General features: G+C 33.9%; 1 protein-coding gene across 1 annotated transcript; it reads left to right on the forward strand.

The window, feature by feature from the left end:
• The first annotated feature begins 1,472 nt into the window (after positions 1 to 1,472).
• LOC142611289 (GDSL esterase/lipase EXL3-like) lies at positions 1,473 to 6,862 on the forward strand. The gene is made up of 6 exons (XM_075783423.1): positions 1,473 to 1,602; positions 4,551 to 4,838; positions 5,282 to 5,412; positions 5,781 to 6,014; positions 6,297 to 6,552; positions 6,672 to 6,862. The coding sequence occupies exons 1-6, from the start codon at positions 1,473 to 1,475 to the stop codon at positions 6,860 to 6,862; spliced, it is 1,230 nt and encodes a 409-aa protein (XP_075639538.1).
• The last annotated feature ends 7,867 nt before the right edge of the window (positions 6,863 to 14,729 follow it).

The raw sequence follows: 14,729 nt of genomic DNA on the forward strand, positions 1-14,729 counted from the left end.
ACTCAAGTTCATCCATGCAAGTTTTTTTTTTTTTTTTTAAATTTAATTTAATTTTAAGTTTGATCACTTCATACCTATAGTTGCGTTCAGGGAGCCCTATAGTGGCGTTTTAAATGGAACTCGAGTTCATCCATGCAAGGTTTTTTATTTTTTATTTTTTTATTTTTAAGTTTGATCGGTCCATACCTATAGCTTTCAGGGAGCCCTATTGTGGCGTTTTAAAGCTCTATAGTGGCGTTTTAAATGGAACTCAAGTTTATCCATGCAAGTTTTTTTTTATGTTTGATCGCCCCATACCTATAGCTACGTTTTAAAACCCTATAGTGGCGTTTTAAATGAAACTTGAGCTCCGTGAACTCGAGTTCTATTCAAGTTTTTTTAAAATTTTTTTTTTTTAAGTTTGATAATATAGCTGTGTTCAAAGAGCCCTGTAGTGGCGTTTTAAAACCCTATAGCGGCGTTTTAAATGGAACTCGAGCTCCATGAACTCGAGTTCCATGCAAGTTTTTATTTTTATTTTTATAAGTTTGATTGCCCCTATACTCGATTTTCTACAAATCAAGTTTTACATTGAAACTCGATTTTGAGAAAATTGAGTTTTAAAACAGGGACATTTCCCTAATTAGTTTGGGAAAAAGGGTCAAAACGTTGGTTTTTTTTGCACGAAAAGGGCATTTGCCCATTTTGGCCGAAGAATGTTTAATTTCAACTCTTGAATCAATATATCTAAGCCTTGTTTGGTCATAAGTTTTACAATATCCTTATCTTGATTTGTCAAGTTTCCATTCCAGATCAGCGTAGGTCTATTCAAGATATGGTTTGAACCTGAATTGTGTCAAGAATAACCCCAAACCATCTTGGTCAAGCCCATATAATTTTGTAACCGAGAACCCTTTGACATCGATTAGCCTTTTCTAAGGTGTACTTATACTGTCGATCCATTTTTCAGTTGGAGATCCAAAATTTTTGATTGATTTCAGTTTGTATGAACCCGTATAGGTCTATAGTATGTAGGTTGGTAAACTAGAAATAAAAAGTTATAGTACTCTTGTGTGTTTTTATAGTCCAATTCAAATTCATAATTCATGCCTAGACAACTCAAGAAGAAGGAACTCCCTATAATCTTGACACTAAACTCGACAGTTAGTTAATTGATTGAAACTATATTGACAGTTTCTTAATCGCTATTCTATTGATTGAGAGTCGCAAATCCTGATTCTTAATTAAGCCTATTATGTCGTCCACTATTTATAATTTTGAGTCATATTTGCTAAAACATAAAAGTATTACAATAAAGACGATTAAAATAAGTTTGGAGAGAACTGTGTTTGTGCATGTAGGGTTTTGTGACAAAGTTCTCAATCACTATCAAATCAAATAGGATCAAAAGATTGGTAATTAAAGTTGAAGCCACTAAATTCAACATAGAAGTGCTGTTATGAAAAGTTTCGAGGTGGTCCTTGAAGTCAAAAATGGATTGTTTGTATGGAAGGAGTCCAGAGAAGAAGAGGCTCTATCAAGATTGGAGAAGAGTCTCTAATCATGGTCACCTGAGCAAGCCACTACTGCAAGTAGTATTAAGGTTACTTCTATTGAAAGAACGTAAATTTTACTATTGGATTTGTTTCTTTAAACGTTGGTAGTAAAACCCTAGAGAGTTTTTACTATTAAGTTTTTCACTTCGTAACTATTTTGCCATGTCATTTATTTTTTGCAATTAATTTTTTTGCCAATATTGTTGTGGCATGATTAATAAAAACTAAACGTGCAAATCATAATTTATTAATTAATTGATTTGACTTTAAATTAATTAAAGTTAACAGCTGGGGTCTAAATTTTTCCAAATGTGTGTGTGATTTTTCAGTGTCTACCTTCCTCTTCCCACCAAAAATATCCTAAAATAAATATAACATAAATCATACTGAAAAATAAGAAATGAGTAATGTAGACGACTAAATTTCTTAGTTCAAAATAAATCAAACAAGTAAAATAGTTTTACAAATGCGAATTTGTATTGATGAATATGTGGTACAATTCTCTGTAATTACAAAATAATGACCATTTGATTCAATCTTCTTGAAAGATTTGTTGATTGGAATTGTGGTAATGTGATTTTGATTCGAACACAAAATATCCTTCAATTTGGTTGTGGAATGGATTGAAGATCTTTAAAACAAAATTACAATGAATCTCTGGCTATGAGCTTGTTAGAAATTCTTTGTTCTCTGTGTTCTTTGCGTTCTTGATACATTTTTCATGTTCTTGGCGTTCTTTGTCTTCGAAGGTTTGTGGTGGAAATTCTTCGGTGCTTTAGCGGCTTGAATCCATAGAGCTTCATTGATTTATTGTTTGTTGAGATTCCTAGAGGCTTTCGAGCTTGATTCCAGCAAACTTCGAGATCTAGGTTGAAAGCTTGGATGATTTTGCTTCGAATGTTCTTCGGTTTTGAGGTTGAAGTTCTTAAAGGCTTTTAGGCTTGATTCCTGTAGAGCTTTTGTACTTCTGAGTGCTTTTGAATTTTCTTTGATGCTGCTTATGCTTTAGATGGCTTGGTATCCTTTTAAATGCCTTAGGAAGGCTTCTATTTATAGGAGTTTGGGGGTGGGTGAGCGACACGTAGCGGAGTCTGATTGGTGACACATGTCACAGCCTGATTGGTCCGCTTATGTCATCGTTTACACGTGCTGGATTACTTGTGTCATCGTTTACACGTGCAAGGCTGCTTATGTCATCGCTTACACATGTTGATGCGTTTTATGCCCCTATTTCAATGACATTTGGCAAATTTTTGTTGGTTTTTGAATAGTGATGCAAAACCTAGCTGTAGTACGTGGCATTTTGTAATTGGCCGTATTTTGTGGACTTGGTAGTATGATGTGTCAATTTGTGATAGGTCGGGAATTTTCCCTCTCTACAAGTAAAATTAAAAAAAAAAAAAAAAAAAAGAAGGAAAAGTTAATATGGTAAACAGAAAAAATTAAAAATTTTCAAAATGAGCTCAAAACTCAATTTCAAAAAAATTACTAGCATACCATTTTTATTAATGTTGAACTTATTATGGTTAATTATCAAAACAGAAAAGCTAATTCCCATAAATAAAAACAAAAACAAAAAAACTAATTGGACTATACGATCAGATTTTTCCTCCATGATTTACTTGCGATGGAATGCCAATTTTCAAACATCTTTTTTCTAAATATTAAGAGCAGTTATCATCTCTTTGTATTGCAAACTTAACTAATTCAGTTCATTATTATTTTTGTTTCTTTTGTGCTGTTTAGTTCTTTTGCAAACTTCAAACCATATTTGATATTTCTATTTAAAGAAAGCGGGAACAAACTTTCTAGAAATATGACTGTTTCTCACAATTCTAAGTTCCTGACTGTAATAAAGGGGAGGGGCTAACATCAACTATATATATATTGTATATTAATTAAAGAGTCATATAACAAACGAATTTGATTCAAACGCAGTGTTTGTTATTTTTGGCACTAAATTTGTGAGTTGAAGTCGGTTTCAAAAAATGTGTCTAATAGTTTTGATATTTCTATTAATATATTATGTCATTGCTTACACATGCTGATGCGCTTTATACTCCTATTTCATTGACATTTGGCAAATTTCTGTTGGTTTCTGGATAGTGATAGCAAAACCTAGCAGTAGTACGTGGCGCTTTATAATTGGTCGTATTTTGTGGACTTGGTAGTATGATGTGTCAGCTTGTGATAGGTCAGAAATTTTCCCTCTCTACAAGTAAAATTTAAAAAAAAAAAAACAAGAAAGAAGGAAAAGTTAATATGGTAAACAGAAAAAATAAAAAATTTTCAAAATGAGCTCAAAACTCAATTTCAAAAAAAAAAAATTACTAGCATACCATTTTTATTAATGTTTAACTTATTATGGTTAATTATCAAAACAGAAAAGCTAATTCCCATAAATAAAAACAAAAACAAAAACAAAAAAACTAATTGGACTATAAGATCGGACTTTTCCTCCATGATTTACTTGATATGGAATGCCAATTTTCAAACATCTTTTTTCTAAATATTAAGAGCAGTTATCATCTCTTTGTATTGCAAACTTAACTAATTCAGTTCATTATTATTTTTGTTTCTTTTGTGCTGTTTTGTTCTTTTGAAAACTTCAAACCATATTTGATATTTCTATTTAAAGAAAGCGGGAAAAAACTTTCTGGAAATATGGTTATTTCTCACGATTCTAAGTTCTTGACTGTAATAAAGTGGAGGGGCTAACATCAACTATATTGTATATTAATTAAAGAGTCATGTAACAAATGAATTTGATTCAAACGCACTGTTTGTTACACACTTTTTGGAACTAAATTTGTGAGTTGAAGACACGGTTTCAAAAAACGTGGGTAAGAGTTTTGATCTTTCTATATCTATATCTATATATATATATATATATATATATATATATATATATATATATATATATATATATATTATGCAAAGGGAGCAACACAATGAGACTTACAAATCATCACTTTTTGTGTCACCTAAGTTGAGAGCAAACAAAGATTTGTCTAGCTAAAACAATGCACTTCCTCTATAAGAAATTGTTTTCGTCTTCAGCTATAGTATTGTTTAGTCTCATTGCCTTTGTTCTTTTCTGCAACACCAATGCTGTTATAAAGCCACCAGGAAATGCAACCATTCCAGCAATTATAGCTTTTGGAGATTCAATCATGGATACGGGCAACAACAACTATATAGAAACCGTAGCAAAGTGTAATTTTCCTCCGTATGGGAGAGATTTTGTAGGAGGAAAACCAACAGGTAGATGGAGCAATGGAAAGGCCCCCACAGACCTAATAGGTATCTCTCTCTCTGTGCATTTGTGGACTTTGTCTTTTTCCAAATGGTTTTGTTTGTTTTCCAACTCTGTTCAAAGTAGGCCAGAGGCACAAATATTAACACAGTACACGGTAAAATAACACCGATATATTTGACCTAAAAAACAAGTTACTCGCATGTTTATATGTTTTAATTTAGTGTGTCACGGACCTCATAGTACGTAGGCAGACTGATCCTAGCGAGGAAACTTTCTATTGTTATTCATTCATTACTATTATTGTACATGTATGTGGATATAATATTGTAGAGACACTATTTAAAGTACTGAAACTTAGGGTCCCTTGCATTTGAGGTCTGTGCTGTCCAAACAATAATACTGAATGCTGTTAAAACTTAAAAGGATGTTCTATTAAAAGATGTACTTCTGACTAAATTGTCATTTATAATTCTATTTCACCTTATAGCTGAGGAATTGGGAATTAAAGAGCTTGTGCCACCATATTTGGATCCAAACTTGCAACTTGAAGATCTCAAGACAGGTGTATGCTTTGCTTCTGGTGGCACTGGATATGATCCCTTGACTCCCATTTTAGCGGTACTTACAATTTCGTGCATATCTTTTTTTTTTTTTTGGATATAAATTTAATAGAACTATTTATGATTCTCATATTTACACTGTCTTGACTCAATGAAAACGACATTTTGGATTGGGGAGGGCTCTTAGTGGCAACCTCTGCAATGGCCAATCAAATCCAATAATAACATCTATTTCTAACTATGTTTTATTGCGGTTATGGATTAGTTAGATTAAGATTGTGTTTATACTTGGAGTTATCTATTCTTTAATTTAATTAAAGTGATACGATATCATGTTGTTTAACAGTTTTTTTTTTTTTTGGAATCTATTTTATCTATATACTTTAGGCTTACCGCTTTTTTTTTTTTTTTTTTTTTTCAAAAAAGTCGGTCATATCTTTGCCCGATCAATTACAAATGTTCAAAGAATACATAGGGAAACTTAATGCAACTGTTGGAGCGGAGCAGACAAATTTCATCTTGGCCAACAGTCTATTTTTCTTGGTAGCAGGCAGTAATGACATCGCCAATACATATTATCTTTCTCATGTACGTGAAATTATGTACGATATCTCTTCTTACACTGACCTTATGATCAAGTTTGCTTCCAAATTCATAAAGGTAAGTTTTCATCTCCTCTATCCATGACTCATTTGACTTTATTTTTCATACTCATTATCGTTCCAAGACAACAATTTTCCCAAAGGAATAATCTTAGAAAAAGGAGTGAGAGTTAGAATATGTGTTTAAGTCGGTTGGCTTTTGATTATGTTTTATTCACTATTCTCCTGTTTTTTCAAATTACCTACGATAAAAAGGAGAAAAGTTACTGGCAATATTAGCAAATATTAATAATAACACTGACATTTCAGTTCTTATCTTTCTCATTATTTTGTATTTAAGGAACTTCAAGATCTAGGGGCAAGAAGGATTGGAGTATTCAGTGCACCGCCACTAGGATGTATACCATCACAGAGAACTGCGGCCGGAGGATTACAAAGAAACTGTGCAGAAAAGTACAACCGAGCATCATTGTTGTTCAACTCTAAACTTAATACCACAATAGACTCCCTTAACAAGAACCTGCCAGATAGTAGGATAGTCTATGTTGATGTTTACAACCCTGTACTTGATATCATTGAAAACCCTCAAAATTATGGTAAATCACTTCTATTACTACAATTAATCATTATTACCATCATTATATATATGCACTTTCGATCTTCTTGTTCAATTTTTTTTTTCTTACTTATTTTTTGGTTCTAATATACAATGCAGGCTTCCATGTTGCGGATAGAGGGTGTTGTGGTACAGGGGACATAGAAGTAGCTGTACTATGTAAATTAACTCCCACCACATGTGTAAATGCTTCTGATTATATATTTTGGGATAGTTATCATCCCACTGAAGCAGTATACAGGACTCTTTTTTCTCAACACCTCCAAAAGTACATCAATAGCTTCTTCTGAGGCAATGGAAAGGACTAGCCATGTTTCTTCACGTCCAATTCCACCACTCCTATTAATTTCGACAATTGGTCTGTGTGGTCATATGCTCAAGTTCAATGGTGATTTCTAATTTCCATTCACAATATGGATATGACAAATATGCATATATTTGTAAAGTTAGCATTGGATTGTTTCCCTGTTTGTATTCTAACTTCTAAGGTAGCAATGATTTCCACATGCATGGTATTAGTTCCATACATGTGTATATGTGTTTCAATGAGTTGAAGGAGTGTAAGAAACTAAGGTTACAGAACTATTTAAGTACTAGATCTACAAATTTGGTTCGACTTACATATGTTATTAATTTGCATTCCGTCAAAAGGACGTAAATTGATTCTTTTTTCTTTGCTATGTTGACTCAAACACATGTACATAACAAAAGCAATGCCTTTGATCAAGCACAATTAGTAATTATTACAACAGTTCATTTTACATTTATTTTAGAACAATAAGATTTGAGTATATAATATTTGTTTCATGATGATTTTTCTTTATTACTAGGTTAAAATACCAGTTTGTTTTGTTTAAGTGAGATTTGATCCTCATGTCCTTTATTTGACAACAAGAGTTTTTTTTTTGAGAAGATAAAAACAAGAGATATTCGTTTAAATATAACTTAATAAATAAAATGAAGTTCATAATTTACCAAAAAAAAATTAAATAAATGATGACTTACAAAATTTTTTCGTTACATCAAGATAAAGAAAAATATAGGAAATATTACCTCATTGGTCCATAAACGTATCTTATAACATAGAATACAAATTGTAATTGTCAATTCTAGGTGTTTGAGGGTGACCAATTTGAGGTGCAAATAATGTTGCTTTCTTGAGACGATACGTGCGGTTTGTAGGATATTTATCAACTGATGCAATAAACTTATTTTCATCACATTGTCCCGGAGATACATCAACAACTCTTGTCATTATCTTACTAGTCTGTATTACTATGTAAGATCTCAAACAGTACTCTCTTTTCATACCTTGGGAATAGCTATATATAAAAGGCGAAAAACTCATTTTCGTCCCTACATTTTCACACGATTCTCACTTTGGTCTCTATCCTTATTTTCCACCGCTTTTAGACCCTGGTTAGAAAAGTGCCTTCCATTTTAATCCTTTCCATTAGTGCCCTAATGACACTGACCTACGTGGCAGACAGAACTATTAAAATAATAATAAAAAATTTTATTTTGGCATAAAAAAATGCCACGTCAACATCTAAATTAAAAAAAATTAATTTATTAATTTTAACTAAATAAAAAAATTAAAAACAAAAATAAAAACCAAAAATTACATTAAATTAAGATCAAAATATGTCTTGAACAAGAACAACAAGAACACAAACCCAGATCTAAGAACACAAAATTAAAATCCAAAAATCACAAATCCAAAAAATAAGAGCAAAAAATTAAACTATCGATCCACATAAGAACTCCAGTTTTCATTTATCAAAAGTATTCATCATTAAATCAGTACAGTTATATCAATCATTCAACTTCTTTTTCTTCTTTTTCTTTTCTTAATGTTTAAATATTTTTTTTAATCTATGCATTTTGCAGTCAGTGATGTTTTTGGTGGTTGTTAGCTTTAGCTAAAAGTGGCTTTAGATACTTAAAGCATACTGTATATAAATATGTAATTTTGTTGAATGTAGATAGAGTTAGAGAAGAATAAGGACCGTCGTTCTAAACCAGATGACTTACATATTGATGGTTCTTGTAGTTATGCTGTGCATGGTGCAAAAAAGGTAATAAGTATTATGACTACTTTTTAAATGATTTCGACTTCTCCTAAAGTTTATGTGGAACCAATATTCATCATTACATAAATATATTGTTCATAATGTAGGCAAAAACAGATGGATGTCTTGTAGAACGTGCAGTATTATATCAAATACCACATACTCGTAAAGATGGATTTGCAGTTAATCCTGTAGTGAAAACAAAAATGATGAGTAATTTCTCTATTGTAGTTGGGGGTAAACAAAATAGGAATTCAAGAAACACTATTACAAATTTTTCCTACAAAGTTGTCTCAAAGATGAGCTTTGTTCAAATAATTCAAGTCTTAGAAGTCTTGCAGAATATTGTATATAGCTTTTGAACCAGCATGCCTTTTTTGACAAAAGCAAAGCATAAGATGAAATCCGATGTAGTTGTTTGAACACTTGTGTAACTATTTTGAATCAATGATAATTGTTATTAATGATTCTTTTAATTTTTAAATTGATATATTTAAATTTGATGTTAGCCAACACGCATTCCTTTTTATTGTGGGGTCATTTGATTGTTGGATTACATAGCAAACTCCATTTCATTGTGGAAATGTTTCTCTTACTTAGTTGAAGCCTCTATGTTTAGTTCATTTTAACTATATGATTTCTAACTTTTTTTGTTTTGTTCAAACCCAAATATCAGGACAAAGTGAAAGAATTGTTAGTTGAGCCTTCGAATCTGTAAAGTTGTGATTTATAACTGTTTTATGTTGGCTTTAATTCCGTGCCAAATTTGATTGGGATTTTGTTCAATCTTTTATACTCTGTACTTTATGTGGGATTTTATTGTAAGGGTTGTGTGATAGAGAGAGAGTGTATGAAGACTCAAGCTTTTGAAAGCAGAAGATTTCTCGCGAGTAGCTCGTAACTGAGCATCCCGCGAAGCAATGCATGTGCCCTGCACATGACTGGAATGCGAAGAGTCATGACAGATGGTGACAGTTGGTTTTCGCGAGTGTCTCACGAGTAAGGCCTTCCTGCGAGATACCCACAAAACAGTCTGTTTTTCTATTTTTTCCTATCTGCTCCACTACCTTCTCAATCACACTATATATACCATCATTACTCACATATTGAGTAGAGAGCTTTTCAGAAGAGAAAACCCTAGCCTCAACCCTTGAGAGTGTGAGATTGTCATACCCACAATTCTACACACTATCCATTATGGTTTTCCTCTACTCTTACCTCTCCATTTCTAAATCCTTGAGAGGTTGATAGCCCAAACACTTACCACACCCATACTTAGTGTTTAATGTGTTTTGGTGTTGCTGGGAAGTATTGGAAGAAGCCAAGCTTCGGCAGATGCAATCAGGTGCATTGCGGGATCCGGAAAGCTAGACAAGACACGGTTCCGAGAAGCCTTGTTAGAGTAGGAGCTTGGAGGGCTTAGGTGCATTGGGTAGACTAGGCTTGGAGGGTCTTTTGCTATTTGTGTATCCCAACTTATTATCTAGTGGATCAATTTACTGCTTAGAGGGCGGTGGAGAGGTTTTTCGCCGAGTTCTTCGGTTTCCTCTTCAATAACACATCGGCGTGTTATCTTGTGTTTGCATCTCTCTTCCTTACTCTTTTAGCTTTCATTTTACTGCTGTGATTTATTGAATATGGCTTAGAGTAGCGGTTTTGTTAGTTTGCTCACATTTACTCTATTTCACACTTAGTATAAGTTAGAGTAAAATCAACCGAGCCGTAATTTTTTAATTTGGGGTCTAAAAAGCTCTTGTTTTTTTAACACAAATCCGATCTTTCAATTGGTAGCAGAGCGGGTGCACTTGCTGTGGTTTCATTACCTTAGTGCGATCCAAGACCCTATTTGTGATGGATCGGTCACAATCTCTAAATGCTCCACCATTCTTTGATGGAAGCAACTATGCTTTTTGGAAAGTTCGCATGAGGGCATTTCTTTGTTCTATAGATGAGTTTGTATAAGATTCCGTTGAGAATGGGTATGTTAGACCCACAACAGCCAAGTTTGAATGGGACAAGGCAGCTCTTGTGTTGGCAAATGCCAATAGCAAAGCAATTAATGCAATTTTTTGTGGTGTGTCTATTGATGAATTTCACAGGATATCACATGTGAAGATCGCTAAGGAAGCTTGGACGATTCTTGAGACTACCTACGAAGGTACCAAGAAGGTCAAGGACACAAAACTTCAAATGCTTACCACTCGATTTGAAGAGCTTAAGATGAGTGACGATGAGTCATTTGATTCATTTTATGGGAAGCTCAACGAAATCTTGATTGCCAAGCTCAATCTCGGTGAAAAGATTGAGGATGCTAAGGTGGTGAGAAAGATCTTGAGGTCCTTATCGGAGAGTTATCGTACGAAGGTTACTGCTATAGAAGAAAGCAAAGATATGGATGAGATTAAGATTCAAGAGTTAATTAGATCTCTCCAAACATCTGAACTCGGACTGCCTTTTCACAAGCCAAGCAAATCGCTTGCACTCAAAACCATCAATGAGAGGATAGACGACTCTTCCGAAGAAGGTGATGTAGAGAAAGAAGTAGCATTCCTTGCAAAGAACTTCCAAAAATTTCTGAAGATGAAGAACAGTGGAAAGTCCTTTGGCAGAAAAATTCTCATCATCCAAAGGTGGTAGAAAGGAGTTCAAGAAGAAAGATGGGAAGGACTCTCAATCCCCCTAAGCAGTTGTGTGCTTTAAATGCAACGACCATGATCACATTAGGAAAGAATGTCCCAACTACTTAAGAGGGAAAGGTAAGGTGTTTGCCACTACTCTTAGCAACTCTGAAAGCTCAAATTCAGACAAGGAAGAAGAATGTGACAGTGACGGAAACTATAGGACTTTCATAACAATTACCTCCATTAAATCTAAGGATGATTTGAGCAATTTGGTAAATGAACTTGGTAAGCATTCAGAAGGTGAGGAAGTTGAAGAATCGGAAGACGAAGATGTATGCCAAACTAAAGGAGAGAGAAATCTTCAAGAAGTATATGATTCTTTGCTAGAAGATTGTGGAAAATATGCCAAGGTTGCAAACCATGTTGTGAGAAAGATGAAGAAAATTGAAGAAGAGCATAAGTGTACTCTTGTGCAACTCAAAGAAGCAAAATGTGAAGTAGAAGGACTGAAGGAAGAGCTAGTTGAAGCTTACTCTAAGATCAAGTTTTTAGAGCTTGAAATAATCCAAGCCAATGTCAAGGTTGAGCATATCTCCACCAAGAAACTTGACAGTGTGTTGTCGTCACAAAAATCTTCACATGACAAGACTGGTTTGGGTTATACCGAAGAAGGAAGCTCCAGCAGCGAACTAAAGAAGGAAGTAAGGTTCGTATTAGCCAAGAGTGTTGAGAAACTTAAAGAAGTGGTGACTGAGACTGAGACCCCTATTGCTGAGAAAAGAACCATTGGTGTAAGACCAAAAGGTAAAGGGAAGTCATTACCCAAAGATCAGAGGGGGCCTCGAGTGAAGCATGTATGTCATCATTGTGGCATTCAAGACCTAACTGTTTCAAGCTTCATGCATTCAAGAAAGCTGATTCCATGCGTGGCCAAGAAAGCACAAAGAAGAAACCAAAGGGAGAAAATGGACATCTCATAAGAGACGTAATGGAAATGCTGAAGAACATCTCTCTATGCCTTGCTAGATTCACTCCGAGGTTGGAAAGCTATGTTGGTCGTGCATCTCCATCCAAGGCTCTCACCCAAAACACTCAAAAAGTGTGGGTGAAAAAGGATACCCATGCATGATTTATCTCCTATGTCCATGATTCAATTCTTTCATGTTTAGGGTCATAGGTTCATGAATCATGTCATGCAAAATCTTCATATGCCATTGCTTCCGATTTGTAGCACATGTTTTCTGCTAACTGTTTTTGTTTTTGTTTTTGTTGATCTTACTTTTCGTGTTTTATTTTTTTTTAGTGTGTTGAAAAATTCAAAAACTCATAAAAATTGAAAAATCTTCTTAAAGTTTGATCTCTTGTGTTGTGTATATCACATGTGAGTTTCGCCTAGTACTTTCGTACTAATGGCGTAGTGCATTTATGAACTTAGCTTGTTTTGTATGCACATCTTTCTTTGTGGGACAAATCTTGAAATCTATGTGTGATTGTTGTAAATTGATCTTCAAACTTGTCATGAATGATTAGTCAATAATCTTGTTGTTCTTGATACATGCATAGACTTGTGCCTCTATCTTTTCCCACGTTTTTATGTTTTTGTTTAAAGAGCTCATCAAATGTCAAATCTCAAAAAGAGATATTTTGCTGCAAAAGCCATCGCACATACTAGTATTTGACTAGGAAAAAGAGAAAGTGACTTGTATTGAAATGTATGGTGCCTCAAAAAGCCAAAGGCTTATTCACAAAGTTGAAATATCAAAAGTTCAGGCATCGATCTCAAAATGAGATGTACTTTGTTCAAAAAATGATCATATGTTATGTTTTTGTATTGGAGCCAAATGAAAAGCTTCAAAGTTTTGTAATCATTCTTGTAAGAGATCATATATGTTCATTTCTATAATTGAGATAGTCCACTTGACTTAGTGCTAGTTGTGTATGACTCGATTGAATTGATCATTGAAACTTCACTCTAGACTAAGGACTATTCCACACTAGATACTCACACACAACACACAAGATTTTGTTCAATGAATACTTATTTCATTTGTGTGATTGTACATGATCAAATGTGATGTGTATACTTAATTGCTTGCCGATCAAAACCAAAAAGATTTTTGAGTATTTTATAAGTTTTTGAAAGTTTTTTTTTATGCTTTCTTGCTTTAAGTTTGTGTTTCAAAATGCATTTTTGTGTTTTCTTTAGAAAACTGATTTAAGAGGCGTTTTCGCGAGTATCTCGTGACATAGAGCTACCCCCGAAAAATGCTAAAGGGATATTAAAAAGTCACATTTTCATCCAGAGAGTCTTGCTACTACCTCGCGAGTATTTTGCGACTAAACTCTACTGGTGAAATGTTTTTAGGCAAAAACTAGAAATTTTCAAGTTTACACAGAAACTTTCGCGAGTGTCCCGCGACTGTGTCACTACTAAAAGCTTCTCGCGAAAGCTTCTATGTGTCTAGCGACTAATCTCGCGACTCTCTAACCCGCAAAAAATGCGTGTTTTCAGTTTTTATGTAGTAGATGTGACATTTTTTTCAAACTACTTCATTTCCCTCACTTTGCCTCTCGAACCCCTCTTAACCCAAAACTCTCTTTCACTCAAACCCCATCACTTTGAAGCAAAAATCTCTGCAATATCACTTCAAGGTATATTTATCTAAACATTGTTTTCTCTTTTATCTTATATTTCTGCAGTTTTTTAACTTAAGGTTTTAAAAATTGGGGATTTTCGAAAAATGGGTTGGGATTCTAATTTTTGTGAAAATTTCTTCAAAATTTTTGATTGGGCTGAGTCCCATTTGCTGTGTTTGTGTTTGTGTTTGTGTTGGCCCCTTGTGGCATTCTAAGCATGTATTTAGGTAGATTTCTTTGTGTTCATGCATTGTTCATTCATGTAGAATTGTGTTGCATGCTAAGTGTTCGACAAAATGTCCAAGTGACATTTTTGTGTCGTTTTGGACTCAAATGAGTTCCAATGTTTGTGTTTACCCATGAATACACATGTTTAACATGTTTTGATCATTGGGTGTGTGTTTTACACACTTTTCCCATTTTGTGCCTTTCAATGCCATGTCATGCATCAGCACATGCACACACATGCATCAACACATGCACACACATGCACAATCATTTTTTTTTGCATTGCGTTCATGTTTACATGTTTTGTTTCTTATAACATGTTGTTTTGAGTTTATTATACCCTGTTTTAAGATGTTTTTACTTTTGTTTTGGACTAACTTGAATCTAATCAAGTTTTGTGGTATGTTTTGTGTTTCTATTTCTCTTTTTGTGCTTGATGTCAATTGTGCAAATGTCTCCTACCAAGCATACTGCTAAGAAACCATCCTCCAAGCATGCTCGCACAGATTCTGACAACTTCAAGTCTATTGAGGCAGACATGAAGTACAATGACTTCTACAAAGGAGCAACTATTATCATGGAAAGAGTTGTGCAGTTAG

The sequence above is a fragment of the Castanea sativa genome, chromosome 1 (genome assembly GCF_040712315.1).
Source record: "Castanea sativa cultivar Marrone di Chiusa Pesio chromosome 1, ASM4071231v1".
NCBI classification, from domain to species: domain Eukaryota; kingdom Viridiplantae; phylum Streptophyta; class Magnoliopsida; order Fagales; family Fagaceae; genus Castanea; species Castanea sativa.

Coding starts and splice junctions, on each gene's coding strand:
- LOC142611289 (XM_075783423.1), top strand. CDS start 1,473: ATGGATTGTTTGTATGGAAGGAGTCCAGAGAAGAAGAGGCTCTATCAA. Junction 5,413..5,780: donor CCTTGACTCCCATTTTAGCG/GTACTTACAATT, acceptor TTTTCAAAAAAG/TCGGTCATATCTTTGCCCGA. Junction 6,015..6,296: donor TTGCTTCCAAATTCATAAAG/GTAAGTTTTCAT, acceptor TTTGTATTTAAG/GAACTTCAAGATCTAGGGGC.